The sequence below is a fragment of the Chaetodon auriga genome, chromosome 10 (assembly GCF_051107435.1).
Source record: "Chaetodon auriga isolate fChaAug3 chromosome 10, fChaAug3.hap1, whole genome shotgun sequence".
NCBI classification, from domain to species: Eukaryota; Metazoa; Chordata; class Actinopteri; order Chaetodontiformes; family Chaetodontidae; genus Chaetodon; species Chaetodon auriga.
Window position 1 is genome coordinate 7,604,161 of NC_135083.1, and position 23,731 is coordinate 7,627,891.

The following is a 23,731-nucleotide window of genomic DNA, read 5'->3' on the forward strand; positions in this document are numbered from 1 at the left end:
CATTCTTCTTTGAGAAAAGCTGGCGCCTACATTAGGTGTCTTATGCTAGCAGTGGCTAATGTAGCCTCATGCTGAAATGAGGATCAGGTGACAGAGGTCCATATGTTGGTTTTGTTTTCATTTGCAGTCTTCAGCTCCAACTGATGCTGACTCATATGATGTCACTTGAGGCAATTTATCAGATTTGATGCAAAATCCCCTTCAAATATGGTCTAATTTATGTTTTTTCTATGCTAATGCATACAGAATAACTATCTTATTTTAGTAAGTTATTTTTAATCTGCCAATGTATGAGATGTGAAGCAGACTCTTGTTCATTAAATTGCTGGTTTGGATCGCTGATGGCACATTTGATTTTAAATAAGAATATGTCACTGTGAGGGCTGAAGTCAAGCTTTTATTGCTCAGGACAGACCGGAGAGGACGCTGGCCACAGTTCAGACAGATAGTGATGCAGCTGCTCAAATGCATCAGTACTCTACAAAATACTTGATTCCAGTCAACAGAATGTTCTTTATTTATGCCTTTTAGTTCAGACAAACAGGAGCCAACTACGCCCAGCCCCACCCTGAAACCGCATAACTAATACAGTACTTTTGTTCTTTTGTTATGAGATTTTCTCATATCAAAATACACACTCGCATCACAGTCTTAAGCTTTCACACACACACAGACACACACACATGCACACAGACTATGCACTCACAGTCAAGAGTAACTGACCTCATGAAATACAACTATGACAAAAAAAAAAAAAAAAAAAAACATTTAAGCACACATGAATGGTTCTGTTGAAAGAAGTACGTCCCCACGCCGTTTCTGTTTTTATTCAAAACTCAAAAATCAACTTCATTCTTAATTCGGTTTTACTTTTATTTTCCAATTTACATCAATTAGAAGTGTAACAAAATAAAAACAAAAAGATCATAATAAAATTAATTCAAGAAATGTACACGCCCTCACACACACAGAGACAATCCACCCTGGTTGTTTTTAAGCGACCGTCCTCAGAGTCCTGCGTTCAGCTTTGGGGGTCTGGACTCCAGAGGAGGCCTCTGAGTAGCCCCCGTCTCCCCCCTCTTTAACCCGACTGCTCCCCTCCTGCAGGGTGGAGTGTGAGTGTGTTGCGTGAGGCTAGTGGGAATTGGGGTTGGCGGCGTTTGGTGGAAACTGAATTACAGAACTCATAGCACCTTCTGAAGAGAGAGCAACCCAAGGCAAAGATGGCCATTCAGCCCCAGATCCACCTGAAAGCTCGTTTTTGGTCAGCTCAGATTTAAACTCAACATTTTCACTTTGTTTTTCAGCGTGAGGTAGCTTTAAACAATCTGGATGACTACAATAAAAAAGCAAGACAAATTTCCATCAAATGCTTCAAAGCAAATTTTTGGATGAGAACTGGGCCTTCTTCTGATGGGCAGTCAAGGGGTACAAGGACATCGAAACATACATCCCAAATGTGACCTCACTTTCCAAAAAGTGTTGGTGTGCATATAGACACATGTACACACTTAATGTGGAAATATATATAAAACCATCTGGTTGTTTATAAACACAGACTTTTACAACAATAGAACCAAGGATTTATAATACACAGTAAAGGTTCTGCTCCTGCTCACGATGGTCAGGCCTGGAGCACCTGGATGTGATTTTACTTACTGAGAATATTTATTTTTGTCTACACTGATTCAAAATGCCATATTTGTGTGTCAGGAGGGAAACAGGGAGGGAGGTGGAGTAGGACTGGGACAGAGGTTGTGCGGCTGTTCTGTAGTGGAAAGGGGGCTCGTCTTACTTACAAAGTGAACCCGTCCAGTCCTACCTCAGCTCTGCCCATTCAGGTGAGACAATAAATAAGTGACATCAAGTCATGTTTCTGTTCTCCATAACTTGTTCGCTTGGTCCCTCTTCCTCCTGGTTCTGACTCATTCCCGTCAACAGTGGGCCATGGGAAACATGACTGGATCTCAGGAAGCGGGTTGACAGAGAATGCTGGTGTGGTGTACAGATATTGCCGGTGCCCTTCAGTGCTAACATCCAGGGAGTACAACTTGGAGAGCACTTCGTTGTGAGAGAAAAAGTATCAATTTTCTTTTATAATTTCCAGTCTTCTTTATTGTGGAAGTGTGTGTGTAATGTTTCATGGTTGAGTTTATTTATTTCCTGTGCTTTTTGGGGGGCCATTGTGATATTCCACTTTACAAGAAGCAGACTGAGCCTACATCCACTCCAAACTCCTGATCCGCACCTCCGATGTCCATGGGGGCAATGTCCACGATTGGCAGACGGGAGGTTTTCTGTGTTTTGTACTCAAAGACAGTCTTGCCCCACCGGCCTGTATGTTTCTGTTGGTTGAAAGTGAAGAGATGTGTTAACAGCAGTCTTATGATGCAATGAAAACTATGCAAGAGTATATAAAACATAACAGAGATGATTGTGTCTGGCTCTGTTTTACAGCTGTCTGCCCTCACCTTGCAGCCATCCTCCAGCACGCTGTATGTAAAGCGACTGTTGCCCTCTGCACGGATCTCCACATCGTTGGAGCCCTGCAGCAGCAGAGCCTTCTTCAGGTTGCCTGTGGCCTGGTCCATGTAGGCAATGCTGTTCTTGCAGTGGTAAGTGATGTTCTGGGATGCTTCAGTGGACAGAAGCCTCAAGAAGGTCAGCTGGACGCTGGTAGCGGTGGCAGCAGGGCCGTCCTGATCGTAGTTGAACTGTACGATCAGGGGAGAGGACGGGGAATTCGTTAGCAGCCTTCACGTTAAGTGTTGTGAGCCTTTCAAGATGAGTTTATAGACAAGCGCCGTATCGTAAAAGTGCACTCACGTGGAATCCTCCATTCATGGTCTCTCCGAACCAGACGTGTTTGCGGTCCTTGCTCTTGCTGGTCCACCAGTTCTTCTGTGGTACCTTGGCGATGCTTGGGTAGACGCAGGTCTCGCCGGTCTCCATGTTACAGAAGACCTTGATGGCATCGGCGGTGCTGCCAATGTTGGGATCAACCCAGTAGTTACCTGGAGGGATGAGAAAAATTAGTGAATCCTGAAAAACTAAGTGCAGCTGTGGCAAACTCTTCTTGAAGCAGATGATAAGCCTGTTGAACGGCTCATACTCAAAGTCAAAGTCAGTACGTAGAGACTTTAAGGCATCTGACTTTTGCTGTATTTTTTAAAGATATATAAGAAAAAGCCCATCTTGTTCACAGTGGTAATGACATTCCTGTCATGGTCCACAGATTTTATGAAGGTTTTCTGCCTCCTGTCCTTGGTGCCAAGAAAGATTACCTCCAGTATGCTTTTATGCAGGCAGGGAAACTTTTACACACTCAATCATTAAATGGAGAGGGAAAAGTAGAGAGGTCGCACATTAAAGCAGCCCGGCTGTCTGATTCTCCCTCACACACCGAGTGTTGCTGCAGGTGATGCAGTCAACATTATTCCAGTATCACTGAACAAAATTAATCAGAATATTCAGTTCAAAATTAGTAAAGCTGCATCTACCACTGCCATGTCTGCTGCCATGTAAAATGTATGATTGTAAAATGTATGACATTTTTCTCTTCCCGATGTCTGGACCCCCCCAATGTTATATCATTACATCACAAAATCCACAGCCTCATGATAATCGGGGGAAAATATGTGTAGAGCAGAGCATCGTCAGCATTGATCTAAATGGATCCACTGTTGTTAACAGAGACAGCACCTGTTTTCCAAGTACAGGTAAGTCTTGAATTATTCTCAAAGTCAGTGAAACGCAACAGTGGGATTCAGAAGTACCAGGACTGAAGGATTCTTATTCAGAGCTTAGATGAACAACGCGTATCCACCCAGACAGGTCTATTATTCAGTGGAGTTTTTCAGTGGCTGATTAGACCTTGGAGTCTGGTGGAGTGATGCTGGAAGTCTGCTGAAGTCACCAAAGGCAATGTACTCAGGGAGACGTCAGTCAAGTACAGTGTGTTCAAACCCAAAGACTCTCTTTACTGTAAACATGTTTTGCAAGGTCATTACTTTTCAGCCCAGGGCTTAATAAGACCATTTCTGAGGTATTTCAGAAAGAAATAACTAAAAGAAAAGTGTTTGCAACAACCAGCTAAGAACCAGCACAAAGTCAACACATCAACACGCAGACTTTCTTTATCATTTCCATGTTTCCCTACTTACCGCTCTTCCACTCAGGGTGGCACAGTTTCAGGTCTCTGCAGGTGCGAGCAGGGTTCTTCTGGGAGCCGTCAGGGCTGCGCAGGTTCTCGATCTGGTTGTTGAGGGTCTTGAGTGTGGAATCAACCTCCACGTCGTGCTGCCTCAGGGAGCTGGAGGCCTCATCAGCCCTCATGTACCTGAGGGGATCAGGGGACTTCTCAGTCTGGCCCAGACCGGCAAAGGCAGACATGTCAATGCCAGGGCCGGGAGGTCCAGGAGGACCAGGGGGTCCGGCGTTACCAGGAGGACCCTGAGAGAGGATGAAAGCAGGGAATGGATCAGGGGTCATGCGCAATCAGGTGTAGCGAGACAGCAGTGAAAAGGTTCTGGATTTTATTTTATTTTGAGGACTGCTACATACAGCAGGACCAGATTCTCCAGAACGTCCACGAGGTCCAGGGGGTCCAATGGGGCCAGACTGTCCATTTGATCCATCTTTGCCAGCAGGTCCAGCTGGTCCAGGTGGTCCCTACAGAAACAGTGAGTGTTAATGAAAAAGTCGTCTACTGAACTTATGCTTTCTATTCACAGAGTAGAGTTATAACGGTTACTTTTTTAGATCCATCATGCAGTCCGGATAAGAAAAAAAATCTGAAAAAGCAATTCAAATGTGCCGGCAGTTTCCTTCCATCACCTCAATCACCTTCAGACCCTTTGCCTTATTATGCATGAAGATTATTTGTATGGTGACATTTCCCTTCATTTTTCTTATCATGCACAGTGCTTAGCTAATCTCGAATAGATATTGAAGTCCATTTCCGATCTCCGCAGGAGTGGTTTCACAAATCAGGGCCCCCCCATCTGTCTGCCTCTTTTTCCTTGCAGAGAGTAATTACAAAATGCCTCAGCTGCCCATCTTATCACAGCAGTGGGTAATTAAAGAACGTGGCCTTTCCTGTCCCCGTCTACGTCAGGTGATTGGAGAATTACAAAAAGACTAACCTGTGCCCTTCATTACCATCACATATCTTGGGTGTTAAAGCCTCAGGATGGAAATGTAATAAGAGTTTTTCTTCTTTTTGGCTCTTTGCTTTTGCTCCGTTTTCTCACCTTCGGTCCACTTGGTCCTGCAGGTCCGGAAGCTCCAGCATCTCCAGAGGGACCCTGTCAGGACACGGACAGTAACAGATTAGATGGTAGAACAGACAGATGAAGGAAAGTAAAATGAAAAATGGTACTGCAGGGATGAACTGTTTGATTGACTTACAGGAGGTCCAGGAAGACCCTGCAGACCAGTGAATCCACGGTGACCCTTCTGTCCCCTCTCTCCAGTCTCACCAGCCTCTCCCTTGTCTCCACGAGGTCCTTGGGGTCCCTGGAGTAAAGGGTTAACATGTATTAAAATGCATGGCTGCATCTGTGTAGCACTTGCACTGAAATCAAAATCTAAAAAGACTTGATATTGTTGCACTTAGAGGTGATGACACTCACAGCCATTCCTCTAGCTCCAGCAGCTCCAGGGGGTCCTGCAGGTCCTTGAGCACCCTAAAGAAAGAAACAACAGTGCAGGTGTTTCCTCTTTTTAACATCAGAACTATCAAACAGTGCCTGCATAGGGGCCTGTGGCCCCTACTGTGCAGTGTGCCGTGTTACTTACAGCCTCTCCTCTGTCTCCCTGCTTGCCGAGGGGTCCGACAGGTCCAGGGGCACCGGGAGCACCGGGAGCTCCAGGAGCACCAGCAGGACCGGTGTTACCTCGCTCTCCCTACAGGAGGACACAAGGTGATGAGTCAGGATAACAGTTTCCGCAAACTGGCACATCTAATAGACTGTTGTCAAACTGTGTGATTTTTGGGCTTAAGTCTCCCACCTTGACTCCAGTAGCTCCATCTCTACCAGGAGGTCCATCTGATCCAGGGGTGCCCTGAGAAACAGAAAAATATTTTTAACTGATGACACCAAGATGACAGTATTATATTGTAAATGTGAGCAGTGTGTAAATACAATCCCTGTTTCTACAGCCATAAAAGTGATGCATAACTGATGTCCTGGTGTTGTGATTTGTAATATTTTGTTGTTGTTATTATCATTGTGCGGTCCAGACCTCTCTTCCAGTCTCTCCAGCAGGTCCAGTCAGTCCAGGGGGTCCCACAGGTCCAGGAGGTCCACGGTCACCAGAGGAACCAGAAGCTCCTTGTTTACCAGGTTCTCCCTGAGCACAAAGAAAACATTATTAATACAGTTCAGTAGCTCTTAATAATAATAACTGACTTTCAGTTAAGCAAAAGAATCACTGTTCAAAATCCTTCACTGCTCAAGGTTACTGTAACTAACAGGAACAAGTCTTAAGACAAACTCACAAGCCTGTCTGGCATCACTGTGTGAATTAGTAAACATGTTGAGGTGCTTCCAGATATCAGACAGATTCGATCCAGCCTCAAACTTCAAACAGCTTACAGGGAAGCTATGAAAGTACATATATTTACGTATAATGACGAGAGCACTTACAGAGGGTCCAGGGAGACCAGGGAAGCCTCTTTCTCCACGCTGGCCAGGCAAACCAACAATACCACGAGATCCAGCCAGACCCTGGGGACCTGAAGGCCCATCAGCACCCTACAGAGTCAGGAAAGAGAGGACAGAGCCGAGAAGTGTTCTTATTTAGCTGTGCCAGACTGAATGCGAAGTGTACAAACCATTTTCTCATGTGACTAAGGTGCAGTTTGAATATCAGGCTGAAGGGTTCTTGTGAGGTGCAAAATCAAACTCACAGGCGGGCCATCCTCTCCAGGCTCTCCCTTCTCTCCTTGTGAACCAGCAGGTCCACGGAGCCCAGCGTCTCCCTGTCTTCCTGGGGGTCCAGCATCACCACGAACACCCTTTGGTCCGTCTTTACCAGCAGGGCCTGCAGGACCGGCTGCGCCAGGGTTACCCTGCGATGGAGAGGGAGACAATTTCAGTGGGTAAGAACAGAAACACCATCGCACATCATTTAGGATTGACTCAGTAAATTACTTTCGCTTCTTGGGATTTGTTATTGATGAAACACTCACATTAGGGCCAGGGGGTCCAACTCTGCCAGCAGCACCAGGGAAACCAGTAGCACCCTGTCAAAGAGAAAAAGACTTCAGTCAACACAAACATACCGAACCTGTTGACCTGCGTGATATATCAATCAATAACTGAGGACTATTAGGATGTCATGAGGCCTAACATCTCATGTGAACACACGAGTAAACACACAAGTTAATGAAAATAACCTCTATGCTTTTCTGAACAATTTTAAAGAATGCCTCTGAATCATAAAAGCATTTTAAACAGAAGACATGTTGACATGTCGATAAATGAATAAATCAATGAGTGAATGAATCAATCACTCATGTACTCTAATGTACTGTATAGGTCATGTAATGCTCATAGGCTCTATCTACATTCAGCTGAAATACTAAAAGATACTTACAGGAGCTCCCTGAGCACCACGTGCTCCTTTAGGTCCAGTTACACCAGTGGGTCCCTGAAAAAGACGAACATAAATTAATCACGTTGCTATTACACAGTGGAGTGACTTTAAATCACTGTAAAGATCCAGAAATGTGACCCAAGATTCATAGTTCTGGTTCCAGGAAGTCAAACACCCACCACAGGTCCAGGAGCCCCAGATGGTCCCTGAGGTCCAGGAGAACCACTTTCTCCCTTCTGTCCACTCTCACCAAGTTCTCCCTTAGCGCCAGGCTGACCATCTGCACCCTGGATATTTAACAGAACACAAACATTAGCAGAATGTTGATGAATGGATAGAAGAAAAAATGAAATTTTCAGCTATTTCATTTGATGTATTGTGGTGACTTTACTTACAGGAGGTCCTGCAAAGCCAGCGGGACCAGGAGGACCGACCTCACCGCGATCGCCCTGCAAGAGGACAGAAGAGACTGTTGGTCAAGGCAAGCTCATTTTCACAGTTATTCTTCACCACTATGTTCGATGGAAAGAAAAATCAGACCACTTATATTAAATATGATTACTTAATTACAGAGAAAATATGATAAATGACAAATAAAAGGTACATAACAAAAAAAAATTACATCTCAGTGGAATGACCCAGCCATAAAATGAGCATTATGAAATCCTGTCATCATCCTGCTCTCCCTCTTGTTGCAATACAAGTGGTGAACAACTTTGAAGTGACCAGAGTAGCACAGGTTACTCTGATTATACGCGTAAACACAGCCATGTCATACAAAAATCCTCAACTTTACTTCTTACCTACTCAATAAGTCATTTCTTAAAGGCCAAACAGGGAAAGGATGCTATTCAATTTGAGACCTCCTTGAGCTCTGTCTGCTGACACGATATTTCATTAAGAAATGGCTTCATTATTTCAGTCCCAGACACACACCAGCTGGTCACCTCTGCTGGAAAATGCATGAATGAGACAAAAAGAGATACTTACAGGAGCACCACGAGCACCAGCAGCACCGATAGGGCCAGAGGGTCCAGTCTCACCCTGGATAGGAGAGAACCAGTCAGTCAAACCAACCAAAATAAGAAACACATACATACACAGACACACATTGCTTTATTGTAAGTGAGCTGGGCCCCTGTTCATTCAGACTCATTTAACAATTTTAACCTTTAACAGTCCAAAGAGTAACACTGTTATTCTCACCTTGGCACCGTTGGGTCCAGCTGGGCCAGGAGGACCAATGGGACCAGTCAGACCCTGAGAGAGGGAAAAAAAATGGATGATAGAGATAAGAGGAGGAAATAAGTTATAGAGAACAGAGCTTGGATGTGATCGCATGTTTTTTTTTTGCCTGATGACTGTCAAAAAAGCTTCTCTCTGTAATGGCAGATTAAAATAAATAAGAGACCAAGGGTTTATTTCGAACTCACTCTGCCACCGTCCTTTCCAGGAGCTCCCTCAAGTCCCTTCTCTCCATTGTCACCCTGTTGTCAAAGGGGACAGTTAATCATACATGAAACCACAAGCCCTCTGGTCATGACATTTGGACAATTAAAGGTACCATTTCGTTCATGAAATAATCCAAAATATTAGAATAAAAGTCAATTTTGACAGCTTCTAAAATAACCCGTTACTCACTCTGTCTCCCTTGGGTCCTGGGATGCCACCAGCTCCTCTCTCTCCAGGCATACCCTGCAGGCCGGGGGGTCCCTGGGCTCCAGCACCACCGGCTGGTCCAATGGCTCCCTGAATTAGAATTAGAAAATAACTTGTCAGTCTAATTCTTTCATGTCTACTAGTTTACCATGAACTAACTGAGCCAGAGTGTGGACATGCTGGTCCTCTTTTTAGTGTCAGTGCAGAAGCTGTCTTATTATACATACACTGTTCTATTAATATTGCGAGAAGCCAAGGCACAGTAACTTCCTGGAGTCTTGTTGTTGCTGTGATATTGCCAAGCAACCAGCAGAGACTCCAGGAAGTCAAGTGGCTGAGAAAATATTAATAATCATCCTGTTTGTCACTAAATTTACAAAAGAAATTATTCTGAAACAACGATGAGGTGTAATTTAAAAGTCGGCCTTTCAAAAACAGCAAGTGAACGAGAATCTCCTGCTCTTCTGGAATCACAAACATAAATCTCGTCAACTCAAATTTATGTGTAAGTTCATTCAGGCTGCACGTTGGAGGTAGTGAATGAGGAGCTGTTGCATAGCCTGGTTGAGATGATTCTCACTGAACAGCGTGACAGGCATTTAAGCAATAATTCACATCTAAACACAAATTGTGTCTTAAGGTCATCCACTGACCTTGGGTCCATCAGATCCAGGTGTTCCAGGAAGTCCACGAGGTCCCTGAAGACCCTGAGGTCCAGCACCACCCCTCTCACCAGGGAAGCCACGTTCACCCTGTTAGGAGACAAAAAGACACTGAATCAACAGGAGAAACAAGAAATGGTAGAAATTTCTCAGTTATGCGATGTGAGGAAGTGAGAGTGCTTGTGGGGTCATTTGTAGTATCAAGGTGATAAAATCGAGGTTTATTAACATGCATTCATGTATGAATTGCATGTGACAGGTTATGTGTATGTTGCTTGAAATCACTGGAAATGAAGACATGAGGCTTTGAAACTCACTCTAGGTCCAACAGCACCAGGAGCTCCACCCTCTCCAGAAAGACCCTGCACAAGAGAAAGCACAGTTTGAAATATTACACACATCTAAACTTCTGTATCATAAAACTCCTGTTGAACTTTCACTGTTAGTCCTGGTATGAATAGCCAAAAGTAATAATCTTACAGCTTCAAACCAGAATGTTGCAATGCAATGAAAGTCGTTTGTCTGGGTTCAGACACCATTCAGCAGTAAGAGCTGCTCTGCAGAGAGGTCCTTATTACCTCCACAAAGGAAACTGTATGTTCAGCTTTACGTTTGCTTTCCTCTCTGTGACGGCAGAGTAAATTAGTTATGGATTAACTTGCAAAAGCTGTGCAGACATTGAAAACGGAAAGAAATCTTAAGTTAAGGGAACCAAGATGTTTAACCTTGGCAAATATATTTCTTTTCAACAAATGTGTTTTTCTTTATTAATCCCAAAGGGAAAATGGATTCTTACAGCAGTCACTTCACATAAATCGCAAAAATAAAGGAGACAGACAAGAAAAAATACAATCAAAAGGCCAAATTATATACAATGACAAAAATGACTTACAATATTAAATAGAATAACAGAAAAATTGAGAAAGAGACTAAAGAAAGGACCATTACATTAACTAAGCTGTAACCTTGAGCTAACCTTGAACCTTGAAGATTTGATTCCCATTGGTTGCAGGGTTGATAAGTCATTTAAGCTTCAAATTTAATGTGAAAGTTTCCAAAAATGCTACGATTGATGAGTGTGTTTAATGGCCAGACAACATTTAGCATTAGCACTGGGATTTCTAAGTGGCTTCTTCTTATTATTACAGAGCATAGAGTATTGCTGCCAAGTAAAGCATGATAGTTATATTAGACTGATGCTTCACTGAAGCTGCAGTTTCTTTTAAAGTGAAAGGCACAAAGTTATTTTTATTGTCTGAACCAGAGACTTTATTATGATGATATCTGCTGTATATTCATTATCTGTATTCATTTCTTTTTTTCTAATTCTTATGATGTGTCTCAGTTGTGCTTGCTCTTTGAGGACAATATAGACTATCCAATCAAATCCCAAATTGTTTTAGCTTGTCTTTCACCCCTTCTATTTCTACATATGCTGTTATTTTCAAGACAAATTAGGATGCTCAGAAATACCACCATGTAGCATGTAGGTGATAATATACGAGCTCTAGGATACTTGTGGTTTGTGCCCAGAGGGTTGAAGGAGTTTGTCAACGACAACAGACCTACAGATGGAACAAATCCCAACTAACAGGTAAACACTCACCTGGTCTCCAGGTTTTCCAGCCTCTCCAGGGGCACCAGATGGTCCAGGCAGACCCTGTCCAACAACAGCAAAAAGATTAACTTTATGATCTCTGTATATATAGACCAAAGTCCAAAGTTTTAACTTGTATAGAGAATTAATTCTACTACTATTCAAGCTTTGGGAAATAGACATTGCATTAAAGTTTTGTTTGGTGTTTGATGAGAAAATAAATTCACCTGGAAGCCAGAAGGTCCAGGCTGTCCTTGCTCTCCTCTCTCTCCAGCAGGTCCCTATGATAGACCCAAACAGGTGATTAGCCGAGCACAAAGAGCAGGTGAAAACTCTGTAAAATACTTTATCAGCTGAGTGTAACACATATACCCTAACATATAAATACACTGGAATACTCACTGCAGGCCCAGGAGGTCCAGCAGAACCAGTCTCACCATCTTTTCCAGACAGACCCTGTTCAGAGGGGAGGATTTAAATTATTAAAAAGTCATCTGGGGACAGAAAATTATGAATCCATAGTCTCTATGAAAGACAGTAAAGTATTTATGGAGAAAATGTACTCACTCTCAGACCAGGGCGACCCACAAGACCCTTCTCTCCGGGCTTTCCAGGTTCACCCTGTTGAAGAGAAATCACAGTTCAGTCTCTTTAGCCTGGACTGCTACCAGGTAGTACGAGTAGTGATGAAACACTGTATCACTGATTTGTGCCATTTAGACATGGATGTATTTAGACTGCATATTGTCGGGCTTTTATTATGCTGTATGAACATGTTGTGTGTGTGTGATAGTGAAGACATCCCTTGTGCTCCTACTCTACTCTAAAAACTCACGTTGGCTCCTTTAGGTCCGGGGAATCCCATCACTCCTGGCTGTCCACGGGCTCCCTGAGGGCCAGGTGGGCCGGGACGACCGTCCTCACCAGCGGCACCCTGTAAAAGGCACAAGGTAAAAATAAATCACAAACAGCACAGAAACCCAGAGATAACAGATATTAACTTGGGAGTCAAAACATCACAACACTATGGTTGCATACATTAATATTATTATACTATACTGTGTATCATTTGAGAACCGAAATACTGAAACCTTTCCAAAGCATGACAGGAAGGATTAATATTGTACTCACAGAGGGTCCAACTTTGCCTTGAGGACCAGCATCTCCAGGACGACCAGTAAGACCCTATGAAAGGCAAACAAAAGGCACACAAATTTTAGAGATTGTCAGCATCATTCAACAAGTGGGACAGATCTCTACAATGTACAGGCTGAGGTCAAAGCAACCACACTTAATATCCATCTGGTTTGACACAAAGGTTCCATGTAAGGAACGCTGTCTGACTGTTTGTGGGCTGGCAGTAAGTGAATGTGCAGCACTCACTCTGGCTCCAGGAAGGCCAGACTCTCCTGTCCGTCCAGGGTCTCCAGCAGAACCTTTAGCACCAGGAGAACCGGGAACACCACGGTCTCCAGGAACACCCTGAAGAAGATAAGACAAAAGGAAGCCATTGAATCATCGATTGACATTTGGCAGCTAATTTTATGACCATAACAGCATCTTTCTTTTGTTGCAGGGCTCAGATTAAGTCAAAGTGTTCATGGTGTCAGTGAGCTGTAATCACTTCTGACTGTTAAAGACATGTTTAAGACACAGGACACACCTTAGCACCAGCAAGACCATCCTGACCTGGGAAACCACGGTTACCAGGAGCTCCCTGGAAAGAATCACAGAGATAAATTTGGTCAGATTGTGCATTAAATCGCAACAAGTACTTCATAATGTCACTTTTTACCGATGTAACTGTACATCCAGATTACTTACTCTCTCTCCTGGAGGTCCGAGAGGTCCAGCAGCTCCAGGCTCTCCTCTGGCACCTCTCTTTCCTTCTTCACCAGCAGGGCCAGGGGCACCTTGAGGACCGGCAGGGCCCTGAAGAAGTTAAGATATGGAAGTTAATCATCTCTGTAGTCTACTTCTAAAAGATGTTTGACAGTTGTTATGGCATATATGATCAAGTCCAAACTTGAGTAACTCACAAGCTCTCCCTTTGGTCCAGCTTCACCTTTGAATCCAGGAAGACCAGGGTCTCCCTAAACATGGCAAGAAAGAAAACCACCACAACAATAAATAATTATTACATGAGCAAGTATTGAGGTTCGACAGAGTTTTAAATTATTCCTAAGTGACTTACGGACTGTCCCTTTGGCCCCAGAGGTCCTGTAGCTCCCTGTGGTCCAGGTGGGCCACGAGGGCCGGGGAATCCAGGAGCACCAGCAATACCAGAAGCACCCTTGAAGGAAAAAAAAAAACAATAAAATATCAGAATAACGTAAAACAGCAATATTACGAACTATAAAGCAAGACAAGGTAATGGAGGACCCTAAGAGCATGAAAACAGAGAGTGGACTTACAGCAGATCCTTTAGCTCCAGGAATACCATCAGTACCAGGGTTACCCTGTACAGACAGAGAAGAAGAAGCAATGCATCACACTGTGTAGAAGAGCAAACACAGTGTAAGAACTGTACTGTTTTATGAGTGGATCAAAATAGCTCAAAATGATGAGAAACAAACCGATGCTCCGGCAGGTCCAGGAGATCCTGGAGTACCACTCTCTCCACGGGGTCCCTGTGCTCCTTCAGCTCCACGGGCTCCAGTAGGACCAGCTTCTCCCTGACAGGACACAATAAATCTATCATTACCAGGTAGAAAGAGCCATTCGTTCTTACACTAATCCAATATTTGTATCTTCATATAGCTCAGCTGAAGATGATGGTGTTTTGCACCTGTCTGTTCTTTCATGTTCCCATAAAATGTTATTTGTCTTTATTCTAAGTCAATGCATCAATGCGTCTTTTCTTTCTTGACAAGATTATAGAGTTTACAGGTTTTTATTGCATCTAACCAGACTGAATAAAGAGTGATCAACTGTCTGAAAGTACGTCAGGAAGAATTTAATGAATGGTAAAGTAAGAAACCCAAGATGCAGTTAACCATAAATTGGTCAAGTGACACTCACTTTAACTGCTTTATTTTACTACATAAAAAAAACACTGGTTCATGATAATGTGATCTGTACAAACCTTGGCTCCTGGGGATCCTGGGAAACCGGGAGCTCCAGCAGGACCAACAGGCCCCTGCAGACAGAACAAAAATCTGTAGGTTAGGGTTCACGTCTCATCACTATATTGCTGCGTTATAGTGTTATAAAAGAAAAATCAGTTGGATGAACTGGATGCAAATTGGCAACTATGATACATACAGGTGGACCAGCAGGACCTGGCAAGCCATCATTTCCACGGGCACCCTGGAGAGGAAAAAGACAGGAGAGTCAGCTGTGTAGCCCATAATAAAGTAAAATTTTAGTTAGTCAAGGATTCAAAGTGCAGAGAACTAAAAATGCTTAGTGGATTGGAGGAGATATAAATTTGTTACTCACTGCAGCTCCAGCAGCTCCGGGACGTCCCCTCTCACCGGGCAGACCACGTGGGCCCTATATTGGAAGATACAGTTGGTTAGTTTATTTGATTATTATGAAACACAGAGCTTGAATTTATATGCCTATTAGTTATCTTCCACAGCATCCCCTTCTGTTACTATTTTATGTTAGAAACACCAGGATTAATATGATATTGCTCACCATGGGTCCAGGAGCACCGTTCTCTCCAGCAGCACCAGACTCACCCTGTGAGGAGAGACAGAGATCAGAAAATTTAAAAGAGGTAAGCAGAAAACAATACTGCTAAACAATAAAAATCTAGATTTTTTTTCTTACCTTGGCTCCTGCAGCACCAGTTTCTCCCTTAGCTCCATCCAGACCAGGGTGGCCCTACAGACAAACAAGGCAGGGCTCATCAGGACTCACTCAGGTGTAATTAATGAGCAATAAAAAAAACTTGTCCTGCTTCTTTACTCTGACAGTGAAGGTTGAAACACTCACTCTGTGTCCTTTGATTCCAGGAAGTCCAGGAGTTCCAGGGAATCCACGAGCGCCCTGAAATACAAACCCAAAACATTTACACAAGGAAAGTCCAACTCAACTGTTTTCTTCTCTTGACTTTGACAGGTGGTGTAACCCTGGACTTATCAACAGATGAAATGATTTTGCTCTTAAGCATGAAATAGTCACTGAATGCTCACCTGAGGCCCTGCAGGTCCACGCTCACCAGATTTTCCAGGTTTGCCAGACTCCCCCTAGAAACAAACAGGAAGTGGAATGAGTATTTGCTAAAGCAGTGCACAGTAGCTGCACTGCATTTTACTGTGGTGGAAAGATATGCATGCAGCCTGGGTCCTTTGCTGTCATCATTTTCAGCAGTATTGTTAGGAGAAAGACAGTGCCCCCTGGTGGTGCAAATGATTCAGAGCATAGAGAGCTTGATAGACTGACCCTGACCCTGACATTATTGGGAAATCATAATAATGCAATAAAGTAAAATAGATGAAATAATAAATGAAATAGATCATTTGGAACACAAGGGAATACGGAAAAACTTTTTGTCCTAAAATGTTTCACTCAAATTTGTGTTTTCATATGACCTTTGATCTTGGCTTGGTGGAGGTTTTTGTAAGTTTATTTTTTAATCAGCTGTGAGTTTCATATGAAAATGAAGCCTCAACACTTACATCGCTTCCAGGTTTTCCAGAAGGTCCAGGTGGTCCACGAGGTCCCAGTGATCCCTGTTATGAAAACAAAGACAGAGAAATTATTAGTGACAGTTATCAAATTGCCCCAAAGATGTTAGAAACACTTTTGTGCTGCACGTTTCAAGCATCGTCTTCGTACTGTCCATCAGTTGGACCAAAGTTGTAGATTAAAAAAATTGGTGATTGTATCAGTGATTGTACCATGTTAGCAGTGCAGTCTGAGGTTAGTCTGTTAGGTACACAGATGCATTCTCGGATAGATGGAATTACTTACAGCTGGACCAGGCTCTCCAGCCTCTCCAGGGGCACCTTGGAAACCCTGTGGCCCCTGTAGATATAAATGACAAAGCAAAGTATTAGGGATTTATTCACTTAAGCCAACAGTTGTCTCTATATATTACCACAATAGTTGTTTGGTTAGAATGATCAATTCCATTATGACATAATGCTGTCATGAATGTACTTACAGGAGCTCCAGAAGGTCCAGGGGGACCACGAGGACCCATAGGACCCTGCAAGAAAAGCACAAGACACAAGTTAACCAATACATTTTTTTTACCACCCCGGGGTGAAAATAATCAAATCAGGGTACCCTGAAATAAAGTTTAACATTCAAAGCTTTTGAGACAGATGCAACAATTTAAACCTTACTCTATTTTGTGCTCAGAAGATTTGGAAAAACATACTTCTAGGGCTTAAAGTTGCTATTCCCTTACAGCCAACCTAAAACCTTTGAATTTCTACATATTTCTAAATTACACTACATTTTTAAAATATTATTCTTACGGCACACTTTGATGTGGTTCATTATGCGACATATGCTTTTAAAAGAATTAAGAATTAAAATTCTGCTCCAATTCGGTTTCAACAGCAAGCATGAATTAAAAAAAAGTCAGCTGTCGGGGTGAAACTACTGAGCCACAAGGTGGCAGCATTGCAAGGTCCTCCATGAACATATACAGTTTATTCATCACCACTTATCTTTAGCAGCAACTCTCAGTGAAGCTTATTGTCAGTAATGAGGTCACTGTGAGATATTAACTGTTTACATACCAAAACCAAACACACATACTCCTCCTGTAAGACATAACCACCGTGTACAGTACTACTTACCATTGGACCTTGCATCACGCCCATCTGAGCACCTCCGGCCTTCTCATCGAAACCTCCAGCCATCTGAGCAGCAAAGTTCTGTAAAAACACAAAGCAGACAGAGAGTGAGAGTCAGCTCATGTTGTTTATCCTGTCTGAGCTGCATGAGCTGAGTGGACATTACACTCAGCAGCAAGTAAACAACATTAAAAGAATTACAGATTTAAATAGTAGCTCAGTTACCCTGAAATAAAGCATCCCTGCCAAAGTAAAGCACCATTTTCATCCTTCATATCACAAAGCACATAGAATACTGCAGTGTGTTTGGGGGGGTAGGTCTGCAGGGTGCCTTCACATTCTTCCCTCTTTCTTCTTTGAATGAAAAATGAATAATTTTCTAGGCTCGTTTTGAGCTGTTTCCATGTGTTGATCAAGTCAAATGTAGCCAAACCGAACTTTCAAAGCACAAATGTTCAGTGCACACTCCAATTCATACTGTGCTATGAAAACAGAGCAAACAGTGAAGGTAAAGACATTAATGCTTGTGATTCATATCAGCAATTTACCATTAAGTCCCCTCTGAATATTTATACCTCTGCCCTCTTGATTAACCAAACTTTTTTCACTGTGTTTAGTGTGACATGGGAGTGAAACTCTGGTGTTGGGACTTAAATCTGAGGAAGAAGAGATGGTTGGCCAATTCTTGTTTATGCCACGTGTTGCAAAAGTGCCCTTAAACTCACTCCTCCAAGCCCTGGTGGTCCAGGTGGGCCGGGGGGTCCGGGGTTTCCAGGGGTGCCAGGCTCACCATCTCTTCCTCGAGGTCCAGGATTTCCCTAGGGAAAAAGAGAGCTGGTTATTTTCTCTAAGTCAGTCTCAGTCTGAAGAAGATCTAAAGACAGAAATGATAATTGTATTACACAGAGAGGCAGAACAGCACTTTGCCCATCATTTGACTCTGATAACATCATGCTGGTTTTCTCAGATTAATGTTGGTTGCAGTGGTTTGTTGTTTTTTGGCTTTTATAACAAAACATTTGCAAGTCTCATATCTGTTGTGTGATGATTAGATTTGGATGTTTCTACACTTCAGCAGTAATGACACTGTAATCTCAAAGTATACAGAATGTTATGTTGTCAATTCAATTATAATAATGATCAGAGCTGCTGTTGATTGACCCAATATTTGGTGGCACAGGCTGAAATCACATTATGACATTATCATGAGGCAATTTCTCCTGCATAATGCACTGGTTAGATTGGTGCAGGAGTGTTTTTTGGACTCTGTGTTGGCTCTTACCTTATCGCCCTTAGCGCCAGCTTCTCCACGTGATCCCTGCTCACCTGGGGGGCCCTGCGAAAACAAAGACATTTGTCTCAGTATGATTCCCAGGAAGGTTAAAATTCCTATTCAGAGCAAGAATCATATTATGCACCAAGAACAGCCTCATCAAACAATGTTTTGGATCATTTTTAAATTATTTTTTAAAATCTTAATAAAACTGTTACAAATGTATAATATTTACCATAGGCCCCGGTGGTCCTCTTGGTCCTACAACCTGCATAAAGGTGAAAAGAAAGCTTTGGTCACGTCTCTGTGGCTGTTGTCATAAATGACTCTTTATTACAAGACCAATCTCTCATGTTGTGTCCGGTTGCACCAGGTTCTGAACAGCTAAAATTACAGAACATTCCAACTTTGTAGGAGGTGGACATTAATCTAAACTCTGATGTGGATTTCATTTGACAGGGAAAGATTTGCTAAAAACATCACCTCCCTTTAACCTCTGGTTTGGCTGACTTTGTTCACCTGACATGTGCACTTGCAGCTAAGTTGCTGAGAGGAGCTAAGAGGATTTGATTGGGTTCATTGTGTCTAAGGAATGCAGAGTTTTTCCTCATGGAATAGAAAGTTCAATGAGGGATTTTTGGACATTGTAGTTAGCCTCTTATCAGCAACTAATTGCCCTTCTAATGATCAAAAATGTTTAAAACGCAAGTAAAATTGGCATAACCACTTAATTCAAAAATTAACCAAACAATGGGTTCTTTTTCAGGAGTTGAGGATAACTCTAATCAAGGCAGAAATGTCTAATTCAACAATGCAAGATCTTGAGAAATATGTGTAGAGCATAGGTGATTAGTATAGGCATGAATGGGCACAGTAAAAATCTTTAAAAGTCCCAAAAGAGAAAACAAAATTCTGTAATCATTCCAAATAAAAGAAGTCATCAGTCATTAGCCCTCTGAGCAAAATTAATACTCTGGCCAGTAATGAGATTGTGTATAAAGTAGCTTAAAGTGGTCTTTTTTTTGTGTGTACAGTGATGAAGTATCAGGCATTGCTTCAATATGATGAACTGCGGAGGATTCATACTTACATCTGCAATCTCTCCTGGTTCACCTTTCTGGCCCTGATTCATGAAAAAAAGAAGTGAGATCAGGGGACTGAAATGCTTTACTGAGAAACAAACTTAATATCACACATTTTTTTTGATGTTTTCATATTGTTATTGAGTGAATGAATGTGTTTTCCCACAACCCCCTGCCTCACCTTAGCGCCAATAGTCTCTGATGTTGCAGATGGATGTATGAAAGGGGGTAAAAACAGAACAAAAAATTACAAGTGGAAAACATTTCAGGCACTTGACTGATTCAAATTCTACTTTGCAATTCTTAGGAAAGGAGACCTGCAAGGAAATCTAACGACGCTACAGTGATCAAATACCATTCACCAAACCAAGAGGCAGACAACCCATCCAGATTATATTAATGGTGAGATTCCAGGAGGGATGAAGCAGACGCAAGCGTGGATTAGGAGATGAGGATGTATAGCCAATCATGAAGCAAAATGTGAAAGTAACAGGTAAGCAAGCTGTAACAGCCGCTGTAATAGCTGATATCCAACTGACATCACAAAGCATAGATTAAGCCTTTTTTTTTAAAAAAGTTGTTTATTTTATATAGTCATGAAAGTTTGAATGAATGAATTTAAGTGATCGTCTTATTCTATGTCTGATGGCCTGGTCAATCTACTGAGCAGGATTTCAGATGTCAGCAAAAGCATTTTGATCCAGTTGTGATTTTGGTACTCTTCTATTACATACAAAAACACATGTTCTTTCTTTAACAGCTTAGTATCTAGTTGGTTAGACAACTTGGTCAAATCATTGCAACTGTCGTACACCACAAGGTCTCTGAAGACACCACAGGAATACAGTGGTTCTTTATAAGGCCTTGAAGCTTTGACTTGGCTTCAGGCCTCATATATAAAATGTTCCACAAACTTTGGTCCCTCCATGAAGGCACCTTAATTTTGTAGAAAACCTCCAAATGGGACACATAAATCACTTAAGTGAGGCTCAGTATGGACGTAGGCTGATCTTAGTCATGAGTCAAAATGAGCAGAAGCGTCTCTACTGGTTTTGGTGAGAGCCAGACAACACATCTCAGGATCCATCTGATTCCACATGGAATAGACTTTCACTGGGAATGAGATCATCCTGATACTGTTGCTTATCTGGTCTCCATCCAAACCAAACACGTAGAGGGCCACTTTGGAATTGGGAACATCAGGAGCTGATTGCGTAAAATGTTACTGACTAATACCAAATCATCATACACAAATGTTTTAGAGCAGCCAAAACTTTAAAAATCACACCTAGAAACTATAATCAGCGACTACTGCAGCCCTGATCAGGCAGTATATTTGGATCCTGAGGCAGTTCCCCATTCAAAAGTGTTAGCCAAGCTGAGATAAATGCAAGCTAGAAGAGTAATTTATTTATGGGTATGTGAATAAATAAATTACAACCAATGGGGGCACTGGCATCAGCAGGGCAGATGGGACAGCACTCTCCAGATGGGATGATAGGGTTGGCACACTCTTTGATCTCCTCGCAGATTATCTCATCACACAGAACCGATCCGCTGTCGCACACACAGATACGACACGGCTCGGGCTTCCACACATCCTTATCATTATACTGCTGGCCGTCCTGGATGCAGCCACCTGCCTCCTCTGTGTTGGCCAGCAGGGGGCGTGCGGCAGGTGGACAGAGGGGGAAGAAGAGCAATGAGAGGGCAGAAATGTTGGTATGAGACAGAATGAGATAGGGAAAGGTATTGCAGTTTATACAGTGTTGTAGGTTGGTGTAGCAGATGTTGTTAAAAAAGTTGGTTTCAGGGAGGGAAGTGGGAATAAGAGGATGAAAGGAGGTCAAGGGGCACGGCAAGGAAGTAGGAGGAGTAATGGCAGTATGGGGGTAAGATGAAGGAGGAAGAAGGAGAAAGATAAGTTATCCTGTAACAAACAAAAGCTCTGAACACTTTATAAAGTAGTGCAAAGTATACAAAAAAGTGAAATTCAAACAACAGCATAACACAGGAATTAAACATATGAATGTCACTACATGATGTTCATGAATAGGGAGTAAGTGGCCTTGTTCCTTTGATGCTGATGAACAGGTGCTGGTCTGACCCAAAAATACACTGGAACAAATCAGTAGCAGTGGAGTGCATCTATAACTCACAAGTTTTAAAAATAACAATGAATAACAGGCAAGAAAATGCTCCAAGTTATCATATGGAGAATTTTGTAGCAGTATAAAATGTAATGTCAACAAGAGCCACAGTTAACAGTTGTGTCTGAATCCCTAGTTGAGACATTTCACGTCGTTGGCTGAGTATATTTAACCTGCAGGCCTGCTCCCTGCTCATATGAATGAACCTCTCTTACAGGGATACTGTGCCCAATTGACAAGCTGCTGCCTTAAGTAAACACGGGGTCTTTCTAAATTTCTCCATCTGGATCCCATAGCTGTGTCAAGCGCCAGTGCAAACACATTGGGGAATTAAGAAAGGGTGATTTGTTTAATGTGTACAGCTTAGGGCTGGGCCCACTAACTGCTGTTATTTGTTTTTTAAGCATATTTGTCAAAGTGATACTTAGCACGTACATGTCACAAGGCTGTTGAGTTTGGCTACTTGCAACTGAAATCTTTTCACCATTTCTTTCTTATTACAATTTATGGGTTTATGCTAAAAGCCCATTAATGCTGTAAGAGAGAGGGAATTAGAAGCAGGAAATGTGAAGCAGTGAAGTCCATTTTGCTATTAATACAGCTATATGTCCATCATCTGTTGCCTCCCTGCTGTGCACCCTGTCCTCTCTCCTGCTCCCTTCCTGCTACCCTTTGAGCCTGCTAGTCTGGGGTCAGGCACTGTCTGACCCTGTCACTTCACATCATGAAAACCCTGAAATGCTCCTAATCCTGTGGGTGAGGTTTGCACATTTTTTACATGTCCTCAAAAAAGTGAAACTTTGTTCAGTTTGCTGAAAGACTGATTTTCAAGAAGATTTGTCTGACAATCTACAGAGAAGTTTTTCTGCTGGGAAAAAAAAAAAATCCAAAGTTATCTGAGGCATCAATACGCTTCATTAAGCACATTTCAGATTTGCTGCTGAAAACTAGCAGTGCAATGTGAGCGAATGCAGCAGGTGAGGCTGAGCAGCAGGATCCAGGTGAGGACAAACAGACACTTGTTCACCTGGTCCTCCATCCCACACAGATGTGCCTTGACAGCCTTACCTATCCTATTGAAAGAAATGGACTGACTTACTTGGAAAGACTATTGATAACCTGCTTAACATCGTGCACTCAAATCATCAGAAGAAAATAACAATATCACTGTAACTACCATGTAAAGTAACTGGCCACAGCAAAAAGAAGCTGTGCTCTTCATGCTGTTCATTCGACAATTTGACATCACACCACTGGCATTTGATTTGCTTTCCCATATTCTTCTGAAACATCAGTTAGAGAATATTGAGAAGGCAACAACGAGTCGGTAACGTCATCAGAGTAACAATCCAAATTTTTTGTGAAAAGTAAGAAGCAAAAAGTGAAGAAACTGTGCAACTTACGGTCATCCTCCTCCTGACATCTGACCACGGATAGTAAAACAACTTGGGATGCTACAAGTAGCAGAACAGTCCTTGAGTCCACAAAGCTGAACATGTCTAAATATTAGACATGCAGGAGCTTGGGTGAGAAGTGAAGGGATGGACGAGACCAGGCTTTCAGTGAGTGGTGTGTTAAGTGTGTGTTCCCAGAGACTTATGGCACCATGCAGTCAAACCCTCCAAAATCTAAGTGGAATCCAAAGCGGGGCCCCAGCTGGCACTCTGCACCCACCGCGTCAGGGCAAGCACCGCGGTTTTATGTCCACTGTGCCTTGTATGGATCTTCGTATATTCCAAAATACCAGTCCTTCCCCCAGACCCCCTGTCAGGCTGAAACCCGAACCTCATCTCCCTCCCCTCAATCCAGCAGCATCTACTCTCCCAGGGATTTTTTTTTAACTCGAGCCCTCCTTCCTCTCTTGACCTGCTTGGCCTGGCCTGGCCAAGAGATGCACCTTCACTTTACATTAAGAAGGGAGCTGCAAGCAGCTGAGCACAGGTCAAG

The 23,731-nt window shown here is 42.7% G+C and overlaps 1 protein-coding gene across 2 annotated transcripts; it reads right to left on the reverse strand.

The window, feature by feature from the left end:
• Positions 1 to 409: 409 nt before the first annotated feature.
• Positions 410 to 23,395, reverse strand: LOC143327051 (uncharacterized). Of its 2 annotated transcripts, XM_076741192.1 has the most exons (54): positions 23,188 to 23,395; positions 21,076 to 21,282; positions 19,816 to 19,832; positions 19,643 to 19,675; positions 18,788 to 18,820; positions 18,562 to 18,615; positions 18,005 to 18,097; positions 17,283 to 17,360; positions 16,637 to 16,681; positions 16,444 to 16,497; positions 16,149 to 16,202; positions 15,663 to 15,716; positions 15,463 to 15,516; positions 15,298 to 15,351; positions 15,163 to 15,207; positions 14,962 to 15,015; positions 14,785 to 14,829; positions 14,606 to 14,659; positions 14,097 to 14,195; positions 13,935 to 13,979; positions 13,715 to 13,813; positions 13,560 to 13,613; positions 13,345 to 13,452; positions 13,184 to 13,237; positions 12,904 to 13,002; positions 12,652 to 12,705; positions 12,356 to 12,454; positions 12,088 to 12,141; positions 11,923 to 11,976; positions 11,748 to 11,801; positions 11,530 to 11,583; positions 10,241 to 10,285; positions 9,915 to 10,013; positions 9,244 to 9,351; positions 9,036 to 9,089; positions 8,809 to 8,862; positions 8,593 to 8,646; positions 7,998 to 8,051; positions 7,782 to 7,889; positions 7,603 to 7,656; positions 7,196 to 7,249; positions 6,914 to 7,075; positions 6,651 to 6,758; positions 6,247 to 6,354; positions 6,013 to 6,066; positions 5,800 to 5,907; positions 5,634 to 5,687; positions 5,410 to 5,517; positions 5,253 to 5,306; positions 4,564 to 4,671; positions 4,164 to 4,452; positions 2,827 to 3,014; positions 2,472 to 2,714; positions 410 to 2,345 (listed from the first exon to the last, which is right to left on the reverse strand). In XM_076741192.1, the coding sequence occupies exons 1-54, from the start codon at positions 23,279 to 23,281 to the stop codon at positions 2,199 to 2,201; spliced, it is 4,464 nt and encodes a 1,487-aa protein (XP_076597307.1). In that variant the 5' UTR covers positions 23,282 to 23,395; the 3' UTR covers positions 410 to 2,198. The 2 variants fall into 2 exon arrangements, with proteins under 2 accessions (XP_076597307.1, XP_076597308.1); XM_076741193.1 differs by lacking the exon at positions 21,076 to 21,282.
• Positions 23,396 to 23,731: the final 336 nt, after the last annotated feature.

Bases quoted from the DNA above. Each gene is read 5' to 3' on its own strand.
- LOC143327051 (XM_076741192.1), bottom strand. From the start codon at position 23,281: ATGTTCAGCTTTGTGGACTCAAGGACTGTTCTGCTACTTGTAGCATCC. The intron at 18,821-19,642 runs GTAAGTATGAAT...ACCTTTATGCAG, and splicing joins AACCAGGAGAGATTGCAGAT to GTTGTAGGACCAAGAGGACC. The intron at 15,717-16,148 runs GTAAGTGTTGAG...GTTTGTTTCTAG, and splicing joins CTGGAAAACCTGGAAGCGAT to GGGGAGTCTGGCAAACCTGG.